Source organism: Mustela nigripes, chromosome 12 (assembly GCF_022355385.1).
Source record: "Mustela nigripes isolate SB6536 chromosome 12, MUSNIG.SB6536, whole genome shotgun sequence".
NCBI lineage: Eukaryota > Metazoa > Chordata > Mammalia > Carnivora > Mustelidae > Mustela > Mustela nigripes.
In genome coordinates, this window is record NC_081568.1 from 27723351 (window position 1) to 27737245 (window position 13895).

General features: G+C 38.8%; 1 protein-coding gene across 1 annotated transcript in view; it reads left to right on the top strand.

The window, feature by feature from the left end:
* SPEF2 (sperm flagellar 2) overlaps window positions 1–13895 on the top strand; it is a 173060-nt gene that overhangs the window by 147160 nt on the left and 12005 nt on the right. The window contains exons 32-34 of the mRNA XM_059416314.1: window positions 2502–2608; window positions 3309–3491; window positions 9689–9781. Of these exons, the coding sequence (XP_059272297.1) occupies window positions 2502–2608; window positions 3309–3491; window positions 9689–9781 (383 nt within the window). The remainder of the gene's footprint in view (window positions 1–2501; window positions 2609–3308; window positions 3492–9688; window positions 9782–13895) is intronic.

Here is a 13895-nt window from a genome sequence, read left to right on the forward strand (position 1 = left end):
TAGTGCTGACCCTCCCTGCAAGTTCCGCAGAGGCAGAACGTGGCTTTAGTCAGATGAAACTCGCCAAGACACAAATGAATGCCAAGATCAAGGCTGAAAGTATGACGGATCTCCTGATAATCCAGTTGAATTCTCCAGACATTAATAACTTTGACCCAAGGAAAGCTATCCATTTATGGAATACAAGAGCACCATCTTCCACTGGTGACACAAGACCTAATTCTGCCTGCTCATCAAATTCAGAAAGCCATTATGAAAGTGATTAGTAATCTGATAATGTTGACTTTGTCATTGATCAAAGTAAAAACAAATTCTTTTTAATCTGAAATTTAGAAGTAAAATAGTAACCTGTCTTCATATCAAACACAGAAGGCATTTGGCATCTTTCCAGACAAAGCAAAAATTTCCTGTACCTTTCTTTAAAAAAAAATATATATATATATATTTATTTATTTATTTGAGAGAGAGGGAGAGAGAGCGAGATGCACATGAGGGAGCAAACAGTGGGGAGAGCGAGGAGAGAGAGAATCCTGACACAGACTCCCCACTGAGTGTGGAGCCCACCCAATGTGGGTCTCTATCCCACAACCCTGAGATCATGACCTGAGCTGAAATCAAGAATCAGCCACACTGACTGAGATACCCAGGCAATCCTTCCTGTACCTTTCCAAGTCTACTTCTACATCCATGCATTCTTTCACGTTTTTTTTTTGGATGGAAGTGATACTTCTAAGCAATGGTGTTATTTTGATGTCATCTTTTGCAGAGTTTTGCTAAGGGTGACCAGACTATGACTATGGTCTGAGTTCCCTTCGGCCTGGCATACAATTAACATCTTTCCTGTGTAATTCTAAATGACAGCTACATTAGATAACTAACTTACTGCCAAACTGAAAAAGAGATTGGGGGAGGGGCGGTCCATGAATAAAATTTCCAAGTTTCTATGTTTATGTTATCACATTTTATGTGAAAGTCATATCACTATGTATCTTGGCCATGTAGGTGACAAAGTCAAATATTAAAAAGTTTTCACATTTCATGTTAAGGTCATCAGATAAACAATTGCTATGTAAGCTGGAAGCATTATCTTACAACACTTTGCTTGCACCATAGCTATTAAAGACAATGGAAATATATTGAACCTCTACAGAATTTTTAAATACTTAGAGCTTCTTCATGGTTTCATAAAATGGATTTTATTTATGGCTTCATCTTGAGGAACATGAGTGATTATTTCTAACTTGTCTAAAATCAAATGTGGTTTTTACTGAAAATAAAGTTCATCTCACTGAACATTCTACCCCCTGGGAAAGTGTTTCTCATCTCTATAAAAACAAAATAACCTGGATACTCAGGTTCAATCAAAAAGGATAGAGAATTTATTTCCGAATGACCTGTTGGATGGTCATATCAAAGGAAGAAAGACTCTGCTCTTGCCACCCAAAAAATTAACTTCCAAATCTCAAAATTGTATATTTGGTTTGAACTGCTAACATTTTAAAAGGATTCATGCATTTTCTTAAAGGTTAGAAGAAATGTTAAGGTTCATGTTGGACTTTTATAATTGTTAAAAATTCAGATGTAAAAAGAAAAATTTGAGATGCTACGTCTGTGGTTCTATTTCTACTCTTTTTATTTCTAAACAAAGAAGAATAGCTCTATACTCTGGACCTGAAAGAACCTGAATACGTGTAAGGAGTCTATCCTGACTCTAGAAGGTACTTCTGTCAGAGGGGTTAGATAGACATTTTTTAAGATGCTTCATTTATTTTGTTTTTCTATTTCTTTTTTAATGCATGCACATGCAATTTGACACAAGAGACAGACAAAAACAGACTTCTCTTTTGGACAGGGTAGAAGAGATTAATGTATAAGAATAAAGCATTTAAAAGGTTGGTGACCTTTTATGAAATTCTTTGGAATATTGAGCCAGTTAGATTAAATTAAATTATCACTCCCAGTACAATAATTTAACAATTCAAGCCTCCCTGCATTTACAAAAACAAACAAACAAAAAATCTCTTCTGAACCAAATGTAAAATGAGGATACATGTGTTACTTGATTCCACTGGTGATTCGTATGCATTTGAAACACCTGTATCCCATACTCACCAAAATATTTTACTATTGTGCTCTATTGCAAATAGGAAAAATCACAGGTTTTTTTTTTTCTCTAATTCTACTAATTCTACTCTGAGCAAAAAGTCAAAGGAAGATTCCAAATTAAAGTGTAAGTTCTCAGTATTTTTCCCAGTCTGAAATGATTTATTACTCAGCCAAAAAAGACATTCTGACTTCACTGAGACACAATAGTGAGAGTGCCTCAGGAAACTGATTATTACTCTTGTGTTTTCAAATGTCTTCTGTTCTTTAAAGGTTACAGTTTTAAATAATATGAATAAAGAGATTATACAAATATCTATTTTTGTTCTGTTTTAGCAAAAGAAACAAAATCCCTGTCACATAACATAATTGGAAAAATATTTTTCATTATACTCTAGGCATAATAGGACATAAAGCATTTACTGACATCCTGCTGGATCTGGTAACGCTGAACCTTGGAACAAACAACTTACCTAGTAGTTGGATGCACCTTACTCAACCTGAAGTAAGCCTCCATTTTGTTTGGGGGTCAAGACTCTGAGAATTCTTCTGATTTGATTAATTCGATAGTTTTAAATCATCAGCACTTGCAGTGTCTGACATTCAGGGGGCAATTAATAAAAACTGAATGGAGAAAAAAATCTTGAATGTAAGATATGCCATGCATGTGTTCAACATTGAAAGAATGCATGATGACACTGACAGTCCATGAAACATTATAGAGCCGGGGAGGCTCAGCCTGTGAGTTTGTATCTCTTACTTCTAGAGAGAGTGATCCTGACTAGTAACAGTAGATGATTCTGGTGGTTCTTGCTTTTCAACATAATCTGTTCTTTAAGAGTGTACCAGAAAACAAAATGGTTGTAATATTTCTCTACAGGTTGTAGAGCCCTTGCACAGCCCCTTCTAGAATCTTCATCCTCCCTCTGTTGAAAAGTTAGAGTCATGGAGTCACATGTGTAAATTTGTTGTGTAAAACAGTAAGCAAAAAACTCAAATGCCAAGTAAGCAAAAAGTGAAGAGTGTCTAGGTTCTGTCTAGTGTGGATTTGTTGGTAGAACCTGAGGGAAGAAGCCTGAGAACTCTCTTCACCAATATAAACTCCTCCTTCCTTCCTCTAAATGTCTCACAAAGAAATAGGAACTGAGAGAGTTTCACGGTAGAGTCATACAAACATTCCAATGTTATTTCCTGTTTTCTTCTAGTTGCAGGAGTTAACATCTTCATTAATAGTAAACTCAGAGTTTGTGGACTGGCGGAAATTCCTATTAGTAATCTCAATGCCCTGGATCATCCCCATGGAAGAAGAGCTCCTTGAGACCCTGCAGAGGTTCAAAGCCGTGGATGAAGAGCAGTTGGGCACCATCACTTTCGAGCAGTATATGCAGGTTGCTGCCAGGGCCTGGTGATACTACTACTATTGGAGTACTTTTTGACCTAAAAGATGTATTACTCACTGATGTCACGTCGCCAGGTTTGGGCCAATGTTCTGCTTCTTGCCTGTCCCTCTCTGGGCACTCAGAGGCAGGGCAGACACTGTCCAAGTCCCAGGTGGAAGTCTAGTTTCCATCCCCAGGGAGATGGTCTGGAAAAAGTCAGAACTGCTAGGATAACTAAGCTCTGAAAAAAGTCACATCAACTTCATTGTTCTTCTCCTAACTCCTATACAGTGGTCCTTAACCTTGGCTATAAATTAGAATCACCTGCAGAGCTTTAATACATTGAATGCCCAATACCCAATGCTCTGAGAGTAGTAACAATAGTACTACCCAGGGAAATGAACATAGGGAAAGGGGAAGGGCTTTTTTTCCCCCCATTTGGTTATGAGCATGGGAATGATGAGAGAGTTTTTAACAAGTTGAGTTTGAAATGTCTGTGAGAAATGCAGACAGAAGCATCTAATCTGATACGGCAGATGCAGAACAGATTGCAAGCCACTATCATGTAGGTAGCGATTAAATATAAGAATGGACAAGATGCCTGAAGAAAGTGTAGAAAGTCATGAATAACTTAGTAACATGATACCTGGCCATTGGCCTGGGCAGGTAGGCTATATAACAGGTGATCTTTTCCAGAACTATTTTGGTAGAGTACAGAATCCAGATTGCAGGAGATTGATTAAATGAATAGGTCTCTAGGAAGTGAATACAAAAGTCAATTCATTTTTTAGAAGTTTGAGCAAGGAAGGAGAATGAAACCCCATAACTAAGAGGGACGGAATTACTTATTTTGTCTCTACTAATTCTAATAATTTTATTGCTCATCATTCATATGGCTGATAAATGCAAAAGATGAAAGTGATGATAAGATTTTAATTTTGAAATAAGGTAATACTCTTTAGGTGCCTGTATCATGTGTATATTTCAAATTGAAAGAGCACATGCCTTCCTGCTTCTCTTTCTCCTGGCTTCTCTTTTTGTCCTTAATTAATGGATGGTATACCTATAGACAGCCCCGATATTCCTATGCTTGTGCTGTTGAGCCAGAGGAATTAATACTTGAATATGAGGAGGTTCCTCCAAGACTGGTCAAGATAGCTGCTTGGCTGATTGGGCTTTGATATATTTGTTTGCCAAGTAGAGAAATTTATAGATACTACTATCACTGACCTCAACTTAAAACTTATGAAAATGATTTTGTCTGAAAATAAAAACAGCAGAGCAAAATTTACTCTGTTTTCATCATTGCCTTCAGATTTTAATAAGTGAGCACTTGCGAAATCACCAACCTTCACTACAGTATGTGCCAATTACCACAGGATATCAATTTAAACATCCTTTTGTACAAACATGAGATGAACAAAGGATGTTGGCAATTTTTACCAAAATGCCGAGCCAAAACCAGAAAGCTCCTTTACACAAAGTATAAATTTCTCAGAGAAAGTTGGCTGCTACATTTAAAAGGAAGAAGTACTTATTTGAACACCTCCTGTGTTTGGGGAGCAGTTGACTTCCCAGCTCAGCACTCTTTCCCACCCACCCAGTTCCCAGTCCACAGGAGCCCCAGGATAGGAAGGCCATTTGGAAAAGCCCACTTGGTCATCCCACATGACTTTCAGAGATTTCCAATACTTGTCAACTCTCTCTCTCTCTCTCTCTCTCTCACACACACACACACACACACAAACACACCACAAAACCAAAACCAAACCAAAACAAAACAAAAGTTATATAGCAAAAGTCAAAACCACTTTTAGGGCAAAATTTTATGAGATTTAAAAAAAATGCTACATTAGAACAGTAAGATAGCATAACACGCATTGCTGAAATGGAGCTCTCTGGGAGAGGAGAGCTCTCTACACTGCTTTTTATTTTGTTTGTCTTTTTCTTTTCTTTTGACTAATTGCAAGTTCACCACAACAGCCACTTAAGAGTGTGCTGATTTCCCCAGCTTCTAAAATGGAATGAGATAGCTGGTGAATTCACCTGGGCTATGTACCTGGGTTGAGCTGTAAGAACATAAAAACCTGTTTACCCTGGACCCTCAACCCTCCTGCAGCTGTCACACGCTTGCCTCCATGGTGTGGGGAGACTGAGCCACTCCTTATAGGATTCTGTGATAGTGAACTCTCAGCTCACCTTCTGTCGGTGAGAATGCATGTGATTACGGGCTTAATGAGTCAGATGTTCTGGGATCCAAACAAAACAGCACTCATTCTTTAAAGAAAAGTAAAGCAAAGCAAAACAAAACAAAACAAAACAAAAAAAAAAAAAACTTTAGCCATGATGTGGGAAACAAAGGCAGAAGAAAAATTATTAAATTTCCTTACTACTTACAGCCCATTGGCAAGTTCTTGAAATAGGCAGAGTGACATTCCTCTGGGGACTCAACTGTCTCAATGTTGACACTTTGCTGAGGGCAAAAGGCAACATTAGCCCAACCCACAGGACCCTGTAAGTCTACTTTAATGTATAAAAATTCCTTTGGAAATTTCCTTTATCTCTTCTCCCAAGATACATGTTGGCAATCATCCCCCCAAGTATATAACCCACCCATACACATCTAAAGGGTCTCATGACTGAGTTTTTACTAAACAAACAATAATAAATGATCTTTCCTAACAATATCTAGCCCTCACAGGATCCTGAAAACCTTGTTTCCAAAATATTTAGGAGGCTTACACTATCCCTAACCCCCTCCCAACTTGAAAGTATATGATGGGACACTTCTTATGACCCCAGTACAGCTCTTTCTGCCCTGGGGTCCTGTCCCCGTGCTTTAATAAAACTACCTTTTTGCACCAAAGATGTTTCAAGAATTCTTTCTTGGCCTTCAGCCTCAAACCCTAACATCTTTCCTATGTCAGGCCAAGTTTTAGCAAGAGAGCATGAGGGACATTTCTGTCTTTTAAGGGAAAATTGCTTAATAATCCAGTGAGGCATGATATGGCCGACAGAACTTTTATCAACTTAAACCCTACTATCTAGGTTCATATGTAACATTTCACATTGCTAAAATTTTCACAGATGACTTTTTAAAAATCATAGCTTGTTTCCAAGTCAGTTTATTTTTTTTTCCCTTTCTAATGTGGCCTTCTTGTGTGAAAAATACACAATGTTCTCATTTATGCAATATCTTGTGTTTTTAGTAAACTAAAATGAATGAATCCTTGGTTTTAAGGATCAGGGAAATTTCCTGTGTATTGAAACAATTAAACATGGAATTGAGAGTTAGTTGAAAAATGGAAGGAGGAATTGGGCTCCAATCTCTATTTCTTTTTTCCCTTCTAGCTTCTTTTATTATTTCCCTCTTTGTTCCCAGTTTTCAGAAATTTGATTATTGTGTTCCTTGATGTGGTTTTCTTCATGTTTCTTTTGCTTGGTTCACTGAGTTCTCGAACCTCCATGGGTTTTGTAGTTCTTGTCTAGATTGGAAGATTTTCAGCACTTTTTTTTTCTATTTTTTATGCACTCCTACTCCATCTCAAAATCCAATCACATGCTTATTGTCCCACGGGTCACTGAGGCTCGGTTCATTTTTTTTTTCCCAGTCTTTTCTCTGTGCTTTACTTTGTATTCATCTCTATTCCTATGTCTTCAAGTTCACTAATCATTCCTCTGCAGAGCTGAATCTGTTATTAATACCATGAAGTATTTTCATTTCAGATATTAAATTTTTTTGTCTCTAATAGTTCAAATTGATTCTTTTTTATATATTTCATTTCTCTCTTCATTATGAGCTGTTTTTTCCCTCTATCCCCTTGAATAAATGAAGTATACTTAGAATAGCTGAAGGAACATCCTTCTCTGTTCATTCTATCATCTGTGTAATTTTTAAGTTTGGTGTTATTGATTGGTGTTTCTTCTAACTATGGGTCATATATTATGGCTTTTTTTTTTGTATGCCTAGTAACTTTATATTGGATGCCAGATATTGTGAATCTTATATTGTTGGCTGCCCAATTTTATATACCATTAAACATTGTTGGGCCTGAAGTGGCATTGCTTGGAATCACTTCTATCCTTTTGAGGTTACAATAAGATTTATAAGCGTGGGTCCAGAGTGACCTTTAGGTGAAGGCTAATCTGGTCCCACTGCTAAAACAATTATCTCCGAGGACTCTCTCCAGTGCCTGTGTTTGAGGAGATCCCTTCACTCTGCTTGGTGGTAACATGTGTGGAATCTTCCTCTCAGCCTCATGCGAGGCTCAGGAATTTTTCAGCTTTCTCCTCTCCTGTGGTTCTTTCTCCAGCTTCTGGTACCTTCCACAGACACACATCCACAGATTGGCAAGTCAAGATTTATGGAGATCCCTCTGTGAATCCTCAGAACTTGCTCTCCCACTCAAAACATCTCTAGTATTCGGCCCTGAAAATTCTAGCCAGCTTGGCCTGTCTTAACAACATATTTTGGCCACAGAAAGACAACCAGTCTCTATTTGGATGCCTTTCCTGGCACTGCAGTCTGGGAACTCTCTCCAGCCTGAAATATTAGTCGGACTCCTTGGTTGCTTCCCTTAGTTCAAGAATTATCCTGTGTTGCCTATCATTTAATGTCTGGAAAATTAACTTGCACATATGTTGTTTATTTTTCTTGTTGTTTAGGGCAGAAGAGTCATCCTGAACTTTGGTGCTCCATCATATCCCTTACTTATGTTCCTCATCTCTCTATTCTCGCATAAGTGGTACTTACCCTCTGCAGATTAGCTATTGGGCAAGGGTCTCCTCCTGGTGAATGCAAAAGCACATTCAAAGCCTGAGCCCATGCTAGACCTTTGACTTCTTCTGAGTCTTCTCTTTCATGGGGTTCTACAGGGCCAGCATCTCCTTTATCCCAAATAAAAAGAAACCCCAGTTCTCAACTTTGGGAGCTTCATCCCCTTACAAGTTACTCAAAGCCATTCCAGCATTCTCTCAGAGCATGGGTGATCCTTGGGAGGAAAGAAAGCATAGAGCATAGGCCACAGTCAGGTTAGGCACGCTAGTGGCTTTTGACAATAGACAGTCATGAGAGTAGGTTGTCACTCTGGATGTAAGAGATCTAGACCTGGAAAGAAAATGCGTATGTATATGAAGTACTTACCACATACAAAAATTAAGGTTGGAATGACATATTCTTTAAGCCCAAGGCATTTATACCTGATATTCAATAGCTGACATGAATGGCAACATCTAAAGAAATGGACTAAATGTCAATTATGTGGTATAAAAAAGTAAAATTGGAGTTCAGAAGCAAGATCAAGGAGGGCAAGATCTCTAAGGAGTCGTGATCAGAACAAAGCCTTAGAGAGATGTCCTGGTTTACAAGAGTGTACAGGAAGTCGCATCTCATAGGAGGGATGATGTGAACAGAAGAGCAAGAGTAGGAAATGGTTCCAGGCAGAGAATATAACAAATTAAAGTTTTGAGAGATTGATGCGGTTTCATGGTAGAGGCTGAAATAAATAAGAAGGAGACTGGAAACAAAAATGTCCCATAACTTACTGGGATGGCCTGTGACAGAAGAAAGAGCCTCTACCCCAAGGTGGCAGGATAGAGAAGAAAGAAAGGAAGAGAAGGGAGAGATATTGCCAAATAGGAATCAGAAGATTCAGTAATTGGTATCACATATGGGCTGAGAAAAAGGGATGTCATTAAAAAGTAGGCCATTGAACTACTGAGTCAGTCACTCACTCACTCAACAAAGATTCTTCCAACAATGTGCTCCAGCATCTCACTGGGCCCTGAGAATAGAAAGCCACATGGAGAGGACATGTGGAATGAGAGCTAGTGATATGAGTGAAGACACCTCCAGAATGTTGTCATGCATGCAAAATCTAGGACAGTGACTTCCAAACTTCATCCCATGTTCTGACAGCTAAAATGTAGCTAGCATCCCCAATATGTGAATTTTCATTTATAAATTATACATGTGTACTACTGCACTAATATATTTTTATATTATCAAATTTTTAAGAATAAAAATTATATAAGAATGATATCAAATAAGTGTAAATGGAAGTTCTAGGATTTTCTCCTGCAACCCCATGGTCTTTGAACCCTATTCCAGAGACCACTTCTCTAGGCAGTTGAACAAAATGCGTTCAATCCCTGTGGCTTTTAAAGGAATGATACTTTAATTATTTTTATTTTTATTTTTTGTATAGGCTGGTCTGTGGTTTACAAGAGATGAAGATACAAAAATTCCAGAAAATCCTCTTGAACCCCTGCCATTCAACAGGCAAGAACATCTTATAGAGGTAATTACTGAGATCCTTAAAAAAATTTACTATTACAACACTGGTAATTTCTTTGTCTTTTTCTTCCACTTATATAATTTGTTTTGGATTCCATTCCTTCAACCCCCGTTCCTTTGCTGTATCCCCAGAATATAGATTTTAATAATCATAAAGTTGCCTCACAGGAAAGTTCTAGGGGGAGGAGACGGGGATCAAAATCTTAGACAGAGTTCCACTGTTTAACTCCCTGTGTGATCTTGAACATTTTCATAACCCCTTGGGTCTCACTTTCCTCATCTGTCAAAGTAAGCTGTTGTTTGACACATTTGTCTCTGAAGGTCCTTCCAATTCTAAAAGCTTAGGATAAGAACTGTCATTTTACCAATATTGTAATCCCCCCTTGGAATACATCCCAAGACCCCAAATGTATGCCTGAAATTGTGGGTAATACCAAACCTTATATATACTGTTTTTATAAGTCAAACTTACAAATTAGGCACAGTAAGAGATTAGCAGTTATAGCTAACAATAAAATAAAACAACTGTAACATTATTCTGTAATGAAAGTTATGTGACTATGGTCTTTCTCTCTCAAAATTTCTTATTGTGCCGTATTCACCCTCTTCTTGTGATGATGTGAGATGATCAAATGCGTGTGAGGAGATGAAGTGAGGTGAATGACATAGTCATTGTGATGTAGTGTTAGGCTACTAGTGACCCTCTGATGATTTATCAGAAGGAGGATCATCTGTTTCCGGACTGAGGTGGACCACAGTGGACCGTGGGTAACTGCAACCACAGAAAGTAAAACCACAGCTAATGGGGACTACTGTGTATGTTTTTGTCCATTTCTCTTTGATTTTGATTAACTTGAACAACATACCAAGGGTTGCATAAGCATTGCCCATGACCCATCAGATTACTATTATCAATATTATTATTGCCAATAATGGTATTATTAACTCTATCTCTAAGCCCACAATAGAAAGCAGGACTAAGGTAAAGTACTCTGGCTTCAGTGTAAATGTTTAAAATATAAAAATATACATAAATCAACCAAATTCAATGAGAGACATTGCATGGTGAATTTAAACAGCACAGCAAACTGGGTGTGTCAATGGTCCAATTTCAGCCAGCCTTTAGTTTAAAAGTTCAATATAAAATTGAACAAGACCCCAGTTATACCCTAAAAGTGAGCAGTTCCCTTCAATTGGGTGCATAGTATCAGAGCACCTATCCCATGATAGCAGGAGAGCAGGTAAGAAAAAAGGGTCAAGGAGTCACCAGAGTCCAAGACCTGAGACTGGCAGGTGTGGAGACAATTTTTTTGTCTTGGTCATGGTGGGAGTTTTCAGTATGAAACTGGAGGTCCTAGAACAACCCCGTAAAGCCTTTGGAAGGCCATTCTCTGTATGACCTTGTATACAAAGTTTTGATTAACTTGAACAACAATAAACAGGTTCTTCTGTGAATAAACTGGAAGTCTGAATATGTCAACTCAAAGCACTTTCCTTTTCAGCCAGAAGTTTTAGCAATGTCAATCGATGGCAGAGCCCTTTGGTTGTTCTCCCAGCAGCTAATATCAGCAGCCAGACGGTGCCCTGAGACGGTGCCCTGACAACTGCTAGGAAAGGACCATTGGTGCCAAGGAAGGGAGTGGCTCCCTCCTACTGGTGCCCAGATTGCTGGAAAATGACCTACAGGAACAGAACAAAAGTTGGCAGCAGAGGCAGGAACATGAAGCCTGAGAAAGAATGGAACAAAGAATGGCTGGTGTGTGTATGTGTGCGCCTCCGGAGGACAGAAAGGAGTGGTGTTTTCCACTCCTCGCTGCCTCGGAGACTGGATGCTCAGAATTACATAAGTCTCAGTGTTCTTAAACTGGGATTCAATACACAGATTCCAATGCTCGCAAGCTTCAAGATCTTGAGGAAGTTACCTAACCTCTCTGTCAATCCCTCTCTGGCAAGGTTGTTGTATCAAGTGAGTGACTGGTATGTAATAAGCCCTATGTAAGGGTTAGCTAAACAGAAGCTAGCCGTGCTAACTGCTATAGCTGGTTGAAGAATGGTTAATGGTTAACATGATAAATAAAGGTGTGAAAAAAAGAAAAAACAACAAAATGAATTTACCCCTTTGGCTGTAATTCGAGTAGGAAAAACCAAATTGGCAGGGGAGGGTGGGAGGGTGAGCAATGTCCCATGGAGAGGGAATTCTGAGCCTTAGGAGCCCTGGGCTCTGTCCCCAGTTCTGTCATGACTCACTGTAGGAGGCTGAGCAGGTTTCTTCACTCCAAGGGACTTTGTACTTTCTTAAGAAGAGGGTTTGAACTATAATCTCAGGTCCCACCCAATTCCCCAACTATGTCACTTGTGCTCTCTGTGACCCAGGGCCCACCTCTGAGCCACACTGGAAGGGGCCCCTTAAGACAGACCATTAGCACTCCACAGGCTTGAATGACCCCAGAGTCCCAGACACTGGATGGAAGGACCCATTGCATCCAAGAAAGGAACCCTGAGACATGTTTATTTTACAATCACAGTGTTGTCCCCTGACATTGGAGGTTATACAAAATATACATGTCAGGGGGTAGGAACCTTTGAATACTACAATATTGTAAATGATCTTAGGAACACAGTAAGCCTTATGTTTTATGAATATTCTATCCATTGACTTAAAATCAAGCCTGTATAATTACAGAAAAAGTGCAAATATCAGCTTATTTCATTTTTGCACATTTTTTTTTGAGATAGAATATTTAGCTGATTTTTTTAAGGGAAATAATGATGTATTCCTCCTTCATAGCACTTATAAGAGCAATTCAGTGGAAATCATAATGAAGTTCAACAACTCCTATGAAAGAAATGGAAGATAGGCCCTCAGGGACCCTGTGGTGATTATCTGTCAGTCTCCCTGTCAGTCTCCCTCTACTCCTAGTCCTGCTGGCAATCTCTGAAGTAATGAGAGGCAAGCGGGGATGAAGAACACAAAATCCTGAAGGAACCCACCAGATCAGGAGATCATGAGAAAAATCAAAAGATGCCTTACTGTTGACGAGTGTTTTTAAGCATGTCAGTACAGCTCTGTGCCTGGCTTACAACAGACTTACAACTCCATTAACTTTGATAAAATTGACTGAATGAATTTGCAGATTCCATTGACCCCTAAGACTCTTTCTTGCTTTGTAGCATAACAGATTCCATGCTTCACTTATCAAAGTGATTTTTATCTAAATTTTATTGGATTTGTCAAGTATCAGAAACTTATTCTTCCAACTGTGTAATTAAATTTATTCATAGTTGTAAGGATCATGAGTAATAGAGAATAGCTTGATATCTATGGATATAAGCATTTGAACATTTGCTTCTCAAAGCAGAGGCCAGGACCAGCAGCATTAGAATCATCTAAGAACTTGCTGTATATACAGAAACGTACACCATTCCAGAACCACCTACTTAATCAAAATCTAAGTTTAAAAAAAGATTCTCTGGGTCATTAAATGTACATGTATGAGAAGTACTCATGAAGGAAGCCAGTCTCCTCTTCAAGCAGGGCCATGGGGCTGGTTAGATGCTTAAGTGTGACCTGTGAGTTCCAGGGTTTGAGCTGCTTTGTCGGGCCCCAAGGGATATTGAATTCCCACATACTAACTTCTCTTACTGCTAGATACACAGGACATTGCATATAGAGCTGACTTCAGCTCAATCTTCTAGTGTCAGAGAGATTACAAAAAACAAAAAAAAGGATATTCAGTGATTAGCACACTCTCTCCTCCAGTATGAATCCAAGATGGAAAAAATCACATGACTGTTAAGAAATTAAGTATGGAGTTCAGAGAAGTGTTGGCAAGTTGAAAGATTTTAATGGCTAGACTCCACTCACCACAGGGAGATCTACTAGAAGCATTGTATTTAGAAGTCAGAACCCAGTTTGTCAGAGTGGTGATAAGGATAGACAGATACGTCCTTGCTCTGTGGCTCCCTTTACCTGCTTAAAAGGTAGTCCCACTTTGGAAAACGGTGTGGAGATTCCTTAAGAAATTAAAAATAGAGCTTCCCTATGACCCTGCAATTGCACTACTGGGTATTTACCCCAAAGATACAGATGTAGTGAAAAGAAGGGCCATCTGTACCCC